The sequence below is a fragment of the Nansenia antarctica genome, assembly GCF_963989245.1.
Source record: "Nansenia antarctica genome assembly, chromosome: 6".
In the NCBI taxonomy this organism is placed as follows: Eukaryota; Metazoa; Chordata; class Actinopteri; order Argentiniformes; family Microstomatidae; genus Nansenia; species Nansenia antarctica.
Genome location: NC_137676.1, coordinates 63792593 through 63807312, shown reverse-complemented (window position 1 = coordinate 63807312; position 14720 = coordinate 63792593). Strand labels below are relative to the sequence as shown.

Genomic DNA, 14720 nt, shown 5'->3' with positions numbered 1-14720 from the left:
AAATTACCCTAGGGAGACTGTCCCTGTAATCTCTAATTGTAAGTCGCTTTGGATAAAAGTGTCCAAGTGCTAAATGGTGTAAATGTAAAAACCTTAAGAGAGGTCCCCTAACTCTTCTCTGGAAGAGGAGAAAATATCATTCCCTTCGACCTCAGTGGTCGCGACGCGGCCATCACGCAAAGCACAAAAGTACGACTCTATAAAACCAGAAACGTGTTTCCTTCACACTAACGTTCATTATCATCATTAAACACCAAACTTTAAACTTTAAACCTAACCCTCCGTTGAAGACAAAAAATACCATACAGCCAGTTTTGTCCTTTGTAGTATGGCCGTCTAATGGCCGCCCCTCATCCTGTCTTTTGTAGCATGGTCGTCTAACGTCCTCTTGTCTCTCCAGGGTCTCCTGAGGAGGTGGGGAAGCCGTTCCAGTGTCCCGTCTGTGGCCTGGTCATCAAGAGGAAGAGCTACTGGAAGAGGCACATGGTGATCCACACAGGCCTGAAGAGCCACCAGTGTCCCCTCTGCCCCTTCCGCTGCGCCCGCAAAGACAATCTCAAATCACACATGAAGGTGCGGATCAATGAATGAACCAATGAATGAACGAACCAACCAAGTAATCAACCAACCAATGAATGCATGAATGAATCAACCAACCAATGAATCAACCAATGAATGAATGCATGAATGAATCAACCAACCAATGAATCAACCAATGAGTGAATGAATGAATCCACCAATGAGTGAATGAATGAATCCACCAATGAATGAATGAACGAACGAACGAACCAATGAATGAATGAATCCACCAATGAATCAACCAATGGATGAATGAATGAACAAACCAATGAATGAATGAATGAATGAATAAACCAATAAATGAAGTAACCAATGAGGCCTTTTCGAAAAGACATGTACAGAGTTGCTTCAACCAGGTGAAATCAACAATACACACACTGAGAGTCATTGATTGTGAAAGACAACAAGGTCAGTAACAAACTTACAGTATTGCCATTGTGGTCTATGTTGTCGGCATGAAATGATGGGATGGGTTTAACCTTTGACCTCCTCAAGAGTTATCGTTCCCCAGTGGCCAAAGTGCCGCTGGGGACCTGACTAATTGCTGACACAAAAGGTTTTAGGTACCTGTACATGTCCTTCATTAAAGTCACCTCCAGTCGGTAGCATTGCACAAATAATTGTAGATGGGCTACAAAACGAAGCATTGCAATTTATCAGTACTGTTGCTAGGTAATAAAACACTTGGCACTCTAGGTGGTGAATGTTCCGGAACACTTTGGCAGTTGCTGAGTTAAAAGTGCAGCAAGGCCACAGTTGTTTAAGGGAGTCCTTGTTTTCCTATCGGTGCTAGTATGTTGCTCACAGTAGCTGTAATGTCTAGCACGTCATTACATGTGCAGAAAGCCGTTTGACTGTTAGGTGATGCATGCCCAGCAGAAGGTCAACACTGACCGCTGGGTATTTTAACTAGCCAAGTATAAAAAGGATGTTGTGAAGCTTCCATGCCGGGCACGAGGAGTAGGCCTAGTTCTGTTTGCCTGTGTGACCGTGGGTTCCATCCTCACCCTGGCCCTGTGTTCCAGGTCCATCAGCACCAGGACCGGGGCGAGACGTTCCAGTGTGAACTTTGCCCTTTCACCTCCTCCCGCCACTTCAGCCTGAAGCTGCACATGCGCTGCCATCAGCACTTTCCGCGCTCCGAGCTCAAGGTCAAAGAGGAGGCCACCACGGACACGGAGGGCGAGGGCTCGCTGATGGGCGACTGCGGCCCGGCGGACCTCCGCGGGGCAGAGGCGTCCCCGCTGCCGTCGGACCTGAGGGGGCTCCAGGCCACGCCCCCGGGCGAGGCGTCGTCCAATCACGTCCACATCAAGGAGGAGCCCCAGGAGAGGGACGTGTCGGTGCTGTCGCCCTTCTCCCTGATCAGGGAGCGGCCCCGGAGCAGCGCCAGCTCCCTGGACCTCTCTGGGGTCGGGGGGGGGAGGAGGTCCAGCCCCATGGGCCCCACCGCCGCCTCGCTCTTCAGCCCCGACATCACCACCAAGACGGCCACGGACCTGCTGATGAAGCTCTCAGGTAACCACCACCACTACCATCACCACCACTATCACTACCACCACCAACACAAACACCACTACCACCACCATCATCACCACCACTACCACCACCTCCAACACTTTCAACACAAACACCACTACCACCACCATCATCACCACCACTACCAACACCCCAACGTCCAACACCAACACCTCCAACACAAACACCATCACCACTACCACCACCTCCAACACCTCCAACACAAACACCACTACCACCACCTCCAACACCTCCAACACAAACACCACTACCACCACCTCCAACACCTTCAACACCTTCAACACAAACACCACTACCACTACCACCAACACCTTCAACACAAACACCACTACCACCACCACTACCACCACCTCCACCACCACCAACACCTTCAACACAAACACCACCACCACCACTACCACCACCGCCAACACCTTCAAAACAAACACTACTACCACTACCCTCACCACTACCAACACCCCAACGTCCAACACCAAAACCTCCAACACTACACCACCACCACTACCATGACCATCCCCTCCAACACCACTACCCCCACCACAGCCTTGTAATTACAACAGAGGATAAGCTACCTGGCTAGCTTTAGTTAGCATACCTCACGCTCTCTATAACATGTTCTAAAACATCACCCCATTGTTCTATCACCAACACCACATCATGCCTCGAAGCCGTGTCTCCTGAAGACAGTAGAAAAGCCTCTCCAACGTCTCCTTCCACTTCCTCTCAGTTGTCGCTCCCTGCATGTTAATTAACAACAAACTCGCCGTTACCCCCGTCGACCCGACATGAAATCCTCTTTCCGCCTCCTTCCCTAAACAAACCAAACAAACATGCTACCGTTAGCAATAACGGGCTCCTCGGCCGTGTTTAGACGCGTCTCGCCGCGGCGAGAGGCTCCGTTTACGTTGAGACAATGGCACGATTGATGGGTAAAGGTCACGCAGGGTTCAGCGGCGGGGTGGAGGGCACGGCTGCCACTCTCCCACTTTATTGCTGCGTAATTAGATTGAGATCTCGGAGCGGGGAGGGGGGGAGGGGGGAAAAAAACCCTCGGAACATTAGATTAATTAAAAATGTATGCATAATTCATAATTAAAAAGGAATTCATAATTTGAAGTGATTAGCGCCCTCAGCTCTATCCTGTGACCCTGCTAGGATGCGCAGGGACTGGCCAGGCTTAGTTAACTCCCTCTCAATCCTTCCCTCCCTCCCTCCATCCATCCATCCCCCACTCCCCGCCCTGGATGCCCCCCGGGTGCCAGTTGCACTTCACTCCCAGACTTCGCAATCAAGCCAGCCAGGCAACCCAACTCCCTGGGGGAGCCAAGATGGCTTCTCTTCTCCTCTCTCAATGTCAGCCCAGTGTCGAGTGGCGGACATCTTAGTCGTGGGCGTCACTCTCACTGGGAGGGAGAGAGAGAGAAAGAGAGAGTGGTGGGGAGAGAGAGAGAGAGAGAGAGAGAGAATACTGAGAGAGAGATGAGATACTGAGAGAGAGAATTTCAAAGACGAGACATCGTCATGGACCTTGTTTTTTTATTATTATTACTAAGGAGATGGTGCGCTTTTATGGGCGATGATGGTTTCTAATAGAATACTCGTTCCTTTGATGAGAGAGAGAGCTTCCATCGTTAGTGTGTGGTAGTAAAACAAAAGAGAGAGAGAGAGAGAGAGAGAGGGAGGGGAGGGGGGGAGTTAGTCCCATATGGACCATGGGAGAGTTACTCTTAGATCTTCTGCAGCCTTAGCATGGGCCGTCATAGCAGAAAGAGAGAGAGAGGGAGAGAGAAAGAGAGAGAGAGGGAGAGAGAAAGAGAGAGAGACGAAGAGAGAGAGAGAGAGAGAGGGAGAGAGTGAGGTGAAGGAGCTCCTCCAGGGACCTCTAGACTCCATTTCCTTTGACCTCAGTGCCAACAGCGATTGAGTGTGTACACCGGCAGCTCATCCCTCCCGCTTTCAGGCCGCTGTCTCGCTGCCTCAATCCTCATAAGACCTGCAGAAGACAGAGAGAGAGAGAGAAGGAGAGAGAAAGAGAGATGGAGGCGGTGGGGAAGAGAGAGAGAGAGGGGGGGTGTGGGGGGGAGGATAAAAAGCCAAAGAGCGATAGATGGAAAAAGAACTTGATGAAGTGACAGCCAGCGAGAGAGAGAGAGAGAGAGAGATGGATAGAGAGAGAGAGAGAGGGAGTGAGGGTTGCATCTGAGAGTTCCCCAGGCGTAAGAGAGCCAGTGAACTCCCTCTGACCCCTGACATAATAGCCATATCAGTTGTTTTGTTTTTTTTCCCCGGGCTGCGCGCCGCTCCTCTGGGTGTCAGACCAATCCCCTTTGATTCCGGTTCTCCTCCGCCGCACTGACACGACCGTCAGACGTCCACTGTCGTCCCCGTCGGATAAAAGACACGCTGAGGCATTTTGAAATGTACCGATAGCCCCCTCCTCCTCCTCCTCCTCCACCCCCACCCCCAATCCCCCGGAACCCCGAGGTCATAATAGCGTTCCGCAGAGCGCAGCTGCCTCCCTCCTCCCCCCTCCCCTACGTCGTGACCCGGGCAGGGTGTGTATAATTGGCACGCTGGGGCTTGTGGGAGGGGCCGCGCCAGTCGCCATGACACCACAGTTGTGTGTTATTCATCTCCTCCTGTGAGAGACTTTGATGGTCAGGGTTGTTAGGGTTTTGGAGTGTGTGTGTGTGTGTGTGTGTGTGTGTGTGTGTGTGTGTGTGTGTGTTTAGGTGTGCATATGCGTGTGTGTGTGTGTTTGTGTGTACTGTACTGTGTGTGTGTGTGCACTGTACTGTACTGTATGTCTCTTATCTGTGTGTGTGTGTGTGTGTGTGTTTGTTATTTTGTGCATGCTTGAGTCTAGTGTGTGTGTCTGTCTGTCTGTCTGTCTGTCTGTCTGTCCTCATATTCTAGATCCAGACAGTATAGAGGGTAGTCGGCCTATGATGTTCTCATCTCTCCCATTCCAACATTACAGACCCTCCTCCCTCCTCCCTCAGCCCACTGTCACACTCACCAGGACTACGCTTAGCCAGCCCTGTGGTGCTGGTGACCTCTCTCTCTCTCTCTCTCTCTCTCTCTCTCTCTCTCTCTCTCTCTCTCTCTCTCTCTCTCTCTCTCTCTGTTACTCCCCCCCCCCACACACAAACACACACACGACACGCACGCACATACAGACACGCACATGCACACCCCACTCACAGTCATGCGCGCACATAGAGACACGCACGCACACACACACACACACCCTCGCTGTTGCACACGCGCCCCCCTCTCTCTCTCCACCTGCCCAGCGGTGGCCGGTGTAGCTCCTCTCCGCTCCCTCCCTGAGAACACAGCAGCCCGTTGTTGTCGGGGGAGCAGGCACCGTGACAGAGGTGGAGGGCTAATGAAGTTATTTGACGGCGGCCCTGGCCGCGGAGCGAGAGGTGAGGCCGACCGGACAAGCTTCTGGCGGAAAGACGGATGAGGCGAGAGAGGAGAGGAGGGAGGAGGAGGAGGAGGGAGGAGGAGGAGGGAGGGGAGCGTGGCCAGAGAGAGAGAGAGGGGGAGGGAGAGGGGTGGAGAAAGGGAGGGAGAGAGAGAGAGAGCTCTAAGTAGCGTCGCTGGCAGGTGTCAGCAGGCTGTGATAACACAGGGTGATAGCACGCCACCGTCACCCCTGGGCCAGGGGAGAGCGTGGCCAGAGAGAGAGAGAGGGAGAGGAAGAGAGAGAGAACGAGAGAGAGAGAGAGAGATGCACCATCCGGTTTGAAGGTCGGCAGGTGGCAGCTGAGCATGATAACACGGCGATAGCGGATAACATCGTGACCCACGGACCTACACAGGCAACGGCCCCGGGCTAGACACACACACACACCTGTACTGTACTACACAGGCCACAGACCCTGGCTACATACAGACACCTGTACTGTACTACACACACACTGGCCAGGTGCCAGAATAGGATATAGCACCACTCTACACAGGGGGAACACAGGAACACTGGTCAGGTGTCCAGCTGCAGACAGGCAGGCTAGCATGCTGGCTGGCAGGCAGACACACAGACACACAGACACACAGACAGACAGACAGGCATACAGACAGACAGACAGACAGGCATACAGACAGGCATGCAGACAGACAGGCAGACAGGCAGGCAGGCAGGCAGACACACAGACAGACAGGCATACAGACAGACAGACAGACAGGCATACAGACAGGCATACAGACAGGCATACAGACAGACATACAGGCATACAGACAGGCATACAGACAGGCATACAGACAGACAGGCAGACAGGCAGGCAGACAGACAGACAGACAGACAGGCAGGCAGACAGACAGACATACAGGCATACAGACAGGCATACATACAGACATACAGACATACAGGCATAGAGACAGACAGACAGACAGACAGGCATACATACAGACATACAGGCATAGAGACAGACAGACAGACAGACAGACAGGCATACAGACAGACATACAGGCATAGAGACAGACAGACAGACAGGCATACAGACAGGCTAGCATGCTGGCAGGCAGACAGACACACAGACACACCGCCGTCCAAAAGGCCTCATGGCCAAAACTCAGAGGCTAACCAACAGCTACTTCCCCCAGGGGGTCAGGCTCATTCATGGACAAGCCCACTGTAGACAACTGACTATCCTCCCCAAGCACATCCCATACATACGGACTACCTAAGCTTCAGCTCACAGTCCCTTTACTCCCGTGACCCTTATGTCCTGTGCTATTGACACCTTTTATTGAATTATGCCTAGTGGCTTATTGTCTACACGTTGCAAGATACTGCTAATGATAAAGAATCGTACTTGTCACTTATGTCTTGTACTATTGTCACTTTTTTAATAATCTTGAATTATGCCTAGTGCGTTATTGTCTTGTGATGCAATGTCAGGAATCAAAGCCTGAGAATTTCACTCTCTTACGCTTGTGTAATGTGACGTAACAATAAACGTGAAACTTGAAACAGACAGCAGACGCTTAGACAGACAGACAGACAGACAGACAGACAGACAGGCAGACAGGGTGACAGATACACAGACAGACACACAGACCCACAGACAGACAGACAGACAGACATGCAGACAGACAGACAGACGCCCCCCTAAGTAGAGAGACCGATTCCCTGCCATCCCGAGATGACTGTCCCTTCTCAACTCGTGCTAGAGTGTTCGTGCTAGAGTGTTAGGGCTTGCTAGTGTTCTAGAGCGTGCTAGTGTTCTAGAGCGTGCTAGAGGGTTCTAGACGGTTCTAGAGCAAGCACACAATGAAGGTAGCGTCTGTGGCTGAAAAAGCCTGGCTAGTTGGGCTCGCTCATGTGTGATGGCTCTCAGTAACAGCTGTAAGTGTGCAGTAGAAGTGTAGTGAGCTTCTTGTTGAGAGAGAGAGAGAGAGAGGGTGAGAGGGTGAGAGAGAGAGGGTGTTAGTGCCTTGGAGAGGAATAAATAAAAACCCTTGTCTGTCGTCAGGATTAGGCCCACTCCATTATTCAGTGGTCTCGGTAACATAGATTGGGAGTGGAAATACACTCTATTTATAGACACAATCTCAAAGGTCAGCTGGGTGGAGTGACTTCACTTTGTGTGTGTGTGTGTAGCATAAGGGTGCATCTCTGTGTGTGTGTGTTTGTTATGGTGTGTGTGTGTGTGTGTGTGTGTGTGTGTGTGTGTGTGTGTGTGTGTGTGCGCGCGCGCGGTGTGCGTATGTGTGCGTATGAGTGTGTGTGTGTGTGCACTATGTATCCTGTGTGTGGGTGTGTGTGTTTGTTATGGTGTGGGTGTGTGTGTGTGTCTGAGTGTCTGTTATGGTGTCTGAGTGTGTGTCTGAGTGTGTGTGCGCGGGCGTGTGTGTGTGTGTGTGTGTGTGCGCGTGTCCACACCGCGGCAGCCGAGCGTGCTGTCCCTGTCTGATCCAACACGGCCCACCAGGCCTCTCATTAGAGGACGTCCTTCCAGGTGCTGACCAGGTTATACTTAGCCGGCCCGCTGACATCTGACGCTGTGACATTTCCAGCTGGTGCCACCGCCACCTCCCGCGGCTGCCCCCCTAACGTGAAGGTCACTGTCGCCGCTCTCCCCCCTCCCCTGGCCTCCAACCCCCCCCCTCACCCTCACCCCTAGCCTCTCCCCACCCCCACCCGCCCCCCCACCCTCACCCCTAGCCCCCACCAAGCCTCCCTCACCCCCCCAAGCCTCCCTCACCCCCCCAAGCCTCTTCCTAGCCTCCCCCTAGCCCCCCTCCCCCTCCAGACCCTGGTGCACCGCTGTGTAGCTCTGCCTCTGTCTCTCCACAGGGGTGGTCAGACACCTCCAACGGCCAACGCCTGTGTCCATCCCCCCCCTCCCCCCCCTGGTCCCTGGACTCTGCCGGGCCCCTCTGGCCCTCTGGCGTGGATCATCATTAATCAGAGCCGAGAGCTGGCGCAGATTGATGACACGGGCAGGGGGGGCGGCGGGCCCTGTGGCGGCCAGAGATGTAAGGTGTGACAGCAGGGCGAGGGAGAGGAGAGGAGCTCTGCTGGGGCCGGGGGGAGAGTGGACAGGAGTCGGCCTTCAGAGTGATGACCCCCCCCCTCCCCCCACACACACACACACACTCTCTCTCTCTCTCGTAGCAGGGAGGTGTGTGTGTGTGTTAGAGAGAGAGAGAGAGAGAGAGAGAGAGGGAGAGAGAGAGAGAGAAAGGATGTGTGTGTGTGTGTGAGAGAAAGAGAGGATGTGTGTGTGTGTGTGTGTGTGTGAGAGAGAGAAAGAGAGAGAGAATGTGCTGGTCTGTACGCGTGTGTGTGTGTGTGTGTGTGTGTGTGTGTGTGTGTATGAGAGAGACTGTGTGTGTGTGCATGTGTTTTTGTATGAAGAAAAAAAAAAAAGAAGAAGAAAAGAAGGGTGTGAAGAGATGAACCACAGAGAGGGAGGAGAGGAGAGGAGAGGCAGGGTCCCTCTGTTCTTTCCGTTGGCGGCCATCGGAAGTTGCTCCATGTCTAATTATTAATTATTCATACTCGCGGCAGATTAGACGTGGCCCAGTTTCCCCAGCAGATGACTTTGGAGGAGAGGGATCTGTGTCACAGTAGCAGGGCCTGCTGCTCCCTAACCTAGTCCAGGGTACAGCACACACACACACACACACACACACACACACACACACACTCACACTCACACTAATACACACACACACTCACACTCACACACACACTCACACTAATACACACACACACACACACACACACTCACTCACACTCATACACACACACACTCACACTCACTCACACTCATACACACACACACACACACGCACTCACACACATACACACACACACACTCACACTCTCTCTCTCGTGTCACACACACACATACACAAACACACATGCTAGACCGCATCAACACCTTTTTGCAATATTTTTGAAAGTGGTATTCAGGAAGTGGGGTTTTTGTATGTCTGTATAAAAGATGGATGGAGAGAGACTCCATTATCACCTTCTTTTCTTGGGTTCCTCTTCCTCGTTACCACTGGTAGATGAAAGGCTTTGTCAGGTTTCCACCATCCTATAAAAAGTCAGGTGTCATCTAAGGAGAAGAAAGAAGACTCGTGAATAAAATTGATTAAAAAAAGGAGAAAAAAGAGCAGGAGATAATTGAGACACAGCCAGCGAGTCTATGAAAAAGAGAGGAGGGGTGGGGGGCGGGATTTGATTTGAGATGCCCTGAAGACCTGGAGAGACACACACACACACACACACACACACACACACACACGTGGCCGATGCAGGTGTGTGTGTGTGTGTGTGTGTGTGTGTGAGAGAGAGAGAGAGGAAAGAGAGGTATGTGTGCGTGCGTACGTGTGTTTTTGAGGTGTGCGGTACAGAATCGCTGGGCAGTCGCAGCACATCGGCAGCAGAGAGAACAGAGAAGCAGCGTGTGTGAGACCACCTGACCTCTGCCGTGTTAGTGACGGCCTTTAAAGTGAACAGCTCTGGTCACATGTGTGCACTTCCCAATAGCCACTCAGCCCGCCTTCCGACCCCCTCTCTATCACCTCCTTCCCTTCTTTCTTTAAGCTCTCTAACCTCACTCTCTGTCTATCTCTATCTTTATCCCTGTGTTGTTATATTCTTGGCTAACCCATCTCCTCTCTCTCTCTCTCTCTCTCTCCCTCTCTCTTTCCTCTCGCTTATGTATCCCCTTCCCCCCTGTCTTCTCCTGACCTCATCCTCACCTCTCTCCCTCAGTTGTCTGCCTCGCTAACTTCCTCTCTCTCTCTCTCTCTTTCTCTCTTCCCTCTCCTTTTCATTCGCCTCCCCACCACTCCCTCCATCCCCTCTCTGCTACCCCCACCTCTCTCTCTCTCCCTTCTCCTCTGCCTGCCTGCCTTTTTCTCTCCTCACTTCTCTGTACTTTCTCTCCCTCGTTCATCCCACTCTCACTCCCTCCCCCTCTCTCTTCTTTCCCCATCCTCTCTCTCATATTTCACCCCCCACCTCTTAGCTCCTCTCTCTGCATCTCTAACCTCCATCCCTTCTCTCTCTCTTCTCTCCATCCCCTCTCCCCATCTCTCTCTCTCTCTCTCTCTACCTTCTTCTATCCCTATCTCCTCCCTCTCTCTGCCTCTCTAACCTCCCCCCTCCCTCTTCTCTCCAACCTCCTCCCTCCCTCTCTCTCTCTCTCTCTCTCCAACCCCCTCCCTCTTCTCTCAACCCCTCTTCCCATCTCTCTCTCTTCCTCTCTAACCTCCTCTCTCTCTCTCTCTCCGTCTCCCCTGTAGCGGCCAACCAGAAGGAGGCCCTGAAGGCTCCGTTCCATATGAAGGAGGAGCCTCAGGCGGAGGAAGCCCTGAGCCCCCGGCCCCAGACCCACATCCACACCCAGACCCACACCCAGACCTACACCCAGACCCACAGCGCCTACCCCTTCTGCCACGAGGGCCCGGCGGGGGGCACAGACGGCCGGATCCTGAAGCCCAGGGACGGAAGCCCCCCCATGGCCAAGAAGAGCCTGCTCAGCCAGGACATCAACCTCAAGGTGGCTTCCGAGCTGCTCATGAAACTATCAGGTAGGAGACTTGGGGGTTGGTTGTGTGTGTGTGTGTGTGTGTGCGTGTGTGCGTGTGTGTGGGGGGTGTGTGTGTGTGTGTGTGTGTCCTGTGTTGCCTCGCGTCCGCCAAAAGTGTCTCATCAGTAGATCTAAGGGGTCAAGGGTCACCCAGCTCAGCACCACAAGAGGTTGGGGATAAAGCGTTGGCTTACCTCCGGAAGAACTCCTAAGAACAGAAGGGGTCAGAGGTGAGCTTAAACTATAGGTGTGAGAAAGCTTTGCCAGTGGAAGTCAGGATCAGTTTTTTTCTCTCAAACCTTGACTCACGATTTTACCGACCTCCAAATCCATTGTGTGCCAATCCACCCTGGGCGATACACAGGTCACCCTCCTCCCGAACCCTCCCGTTTTCTCCTCATCTCTCCCTCCCTCCTTCTCTCGCTCCGTCTATCCAGGGTTTTCTCCACGGGGTGAGGTGGGAGGGACAGGGGAGGCGAGAGAGAGAGAGAACAAGAGGCGAGAGAGAAACGAGAGAGAGAGACAGAACGGGAAAACGAGAGAACGGGGCAGCGGTTCAATTCTTTTTCATGTTGTTCAGTCGATATTCTTTCCTCCCCTGTGAAGTCGCTGTCCAAAACAAAGCCATCGATCTGTGCTAGGTCTACCAGTGCGCTACAATGAACCTGCCCCCCCCGCCTCACCCTCCTCCTCTATGAACCTGCCCCCCCGCCTCACCCTCCTCCTCTCGCACCACAAAACACAGACGATGATGAAAGATACTCAAATAGTTCACACACACAAAAACGAAAAATAAACACTGTTCCAACAAAACATTGGGCCTGCTGGTTTAGGGCTTCATGTGATTGCTGCTGTGCCTATGTCTGTTATATAATAATGACAATAATAATAATAATAAGAGGGATGATGATAATAATGCATTTATTTTGATTGGCGTTTTTTCCAGTGCTCAAAGACACAACTTTACACAGAGAGAACAATAGATCGATAAATAATAATAAAAAAGTCAAATAAAAGCACAGTCAGTAGAAATAAATAAATAAAGATAGTTAAAGGAGTTTAAAAAGACGGAGAGTTGTGAGGGATCGTTTGAGAGAGGAGAGTGTGCTGGATTATTTGATGTAGTTCAGGAAAGTGTATCGAAGAGTGTGTATGTGTGTGTGTGTGTGTGCGCGCTTGTGTGTGTGTGTGTGTGTGTGTGTGTGTGGGGGAGGAGGGGCTGCAGTGCAGCCGAGAAAGACCAGCATTCCCCAGGTCCGGTGTTCAGATCCGGTGATGGGGACGAGGAGGCAGGAGGAGGAGGAGGAGGAGGAGGAGGAGGAGGAGGTCAGAGAGGTGCCTTGTCGTTCAGGGTTTTGTAGGTGGTGAGGAGAATCTTTAACTGAAGCCTACATCGGGCCGTGAGCCAGGGGAGGTGTTGGAGGACTGGAGTGATGTGGTCTCAGGAGGGGGTTCTAGTGAGCAAGCAGGCAGCTGAGTTCTGAACGTGTTGGAGCCTGTTGAGGAGAGACCAGGTTATTACTGGAATGTCGCTGGTGCTATGCTACTATATCCTGTTATGACTACGTACAATGATGTTATTAGCATTGGTGCTATGCTATTATGTCCTGCTATGACTGCAATTATGTTAATAGCATTGGTGCTATGCTACTATGCCTTGTTATGACTGCAATGCTGATATTAGCATTGGTGCTATGCTACTATGTAACTAATGCTACTATGTCCTGTTATTACTGCACTGCTGTTATTAGCATTGTTACTATCCTACTATGTAAATATGTCCTGTCATTACTGCAATTCTGATATTAGCATTGGTGCTACGCTACTATGCTACTATGCAGTTACATCACGTTGCCACACACCTGTTGCTGATGGTGGAGTATCTTTAGCTGCGCAGTGAAGCGACCGTTGGAGATGCAGTCAAGAGCGCGCTGCCACGGTTCAAGTGTGTCTGTCAGTCGGGTGTTTGTCCACAGTTATGACGATGGAGTGTGTCCCTTAGGTAATCAAGGGTCTATCATTTGTTCAAGTGTGTGTGGGTGTGGGTGTGTGTGTGTGTGTGTGTGGGTGTGTGTGTGGGTGTGTGGGTGTTAATAATGTCTATTAGACTATTTATAAATAAAGCCTACTGTAAAGAGTCATGATTTTTGTGTGTGTGTGTGTGTGTGTGTGTGTGTGTGTGTGTGTGTGTGTGTGGATATGGGGGTGGGGGTGTGTGTGTGTGTGAGAGAGAGATCAGCAAGCTGATACTGTGTGTGTGTGTGTGAGATTGTGTGCATGGCATGCGTGTGTACATGTGCATGCACGTGCGTGTGTGTGTGTAATTCAACGATGAGCGATTGAGAGTGGTGCAGGCAGAGGCATGCGTGTGTGTGTGTGTGTGTGTGTGTGTGTGTGTGTGTGTGTGTGTGTGAGAGAGTGTGTGTGTGTGGTTGACAGACAGACACCTCCGTGCAGGCCGCCATTGTTCTCTGTGGCTCGGCCGCTGTTCACCGTGACTCACACTGGACGGAGCGCTGCGCACTACACATGTCTGCCCCCGGGTCATGTTCCCTCACCGTGTGTGTGTGTGTGTCAGAGAGAGAGCGAGACGAGATGGGAAGTGTGATTCCTCCACTGTACCGCGGTCTCCTTTGTTCTTTGTTACATCAACCCTCTCTCTCTCTCACTCTATCTCTCTCTCTATCTCTCTCACACTCTCTCTTACACTCTATCTCTCTCTCTCTCACACACACACACACACACATTCTCTCTCTCTCACACACTCTTTCTATCTCTCTCTCTCTCTCTCTCTCTCTCACCACCTCTGGGCTGTATCACCCACCGAATCCTCCCCGAGCCGTCAGAGCTACGATTAGCCTGCTAGCCTGTCTGTCATCGAGCTGCATGTTTTATGACAAGCCCCCCCCAGCCCCCCTCCTCCTCCTTCCTCCTCCCTCCCTCCCCAGCCGCCCCTCCACACCCGCCTCACACAGCACATCTCGACACGGTTGACCGGGGGGACAGAGGTCCACTGAGAGTCTCCTCTCTCCTCTCTTTCCCTCCCTCTCCTTCTCTCTCTCTCTCTCTCTCTCTCTCTCTCTCTCTCTCTCTCTCTCTCTCTTCCCTCCCTCTCCTTCGCTCTCTCTCTCTCTCTCTCTCTCTCTCTCTCTCTCTCTACCTCTCCTTCTCCCTCTGCCCTCGGAGAGAGCCTTGCCGTCTATCGCTATGGCAACGTGGGGGCCGACGAGCAGGAAGATAGAGAGACGGTTGTCTGGAGTGAACGGGTTCTGACAGGAGTCGTGGTCCTCCGGCGGCCCTGAAGTGAAAGAGAGAAAGAGAGGAGGAGCGGAGGGAGGGAGAGAGGGAGAGAGGGAGGGAGGGAGAGAGGGAGGGAGGGAGGGCAGAGGGGTGAGGAGGACAGCGGAGTACAGCCAGGGAGACCATCGAAAGGTCAGATGACTGTCGTCGTCACGGTCACGAGGACCATGAAGACGTCAACCGCGTCCCTCCCCCCCCCCCCCCCAGCCCGCGACCTCCTCCACCTCGTCTCGAATAAGA

The 14720-nt window shown here is 52.4% G+C and overlaps 1 protein-coding gene across 1 annotated transcript in view; it reads left to right on the top strand.

Annotated features, from left to right (window-relative positions):
• The window catches only part of znf827 (zinc finger protein 827), a gene marked incomplete at its 3' end in the record, with an annotated part of 68859 nt that overhangs the window by 27027 nt on the left and 27112 nt on the right, over window positions 1-14720 (top strand). Inside the window, exons 3-5 of the mRNA XM_080535312.1 lie at window positions 401-573; window positions 1605-2097; window positions 10894-11181. Coding sequence (XP_080391438.1) covers window positions 401-573; window positions 1605-2097; window positions 10894-11181 — 954 coding nt within the window. The remainder of the gene's footprint in view (window positions 1-400; window positions 574-1604; window positions 2098-10893; window positions 11182-14720) is intronic.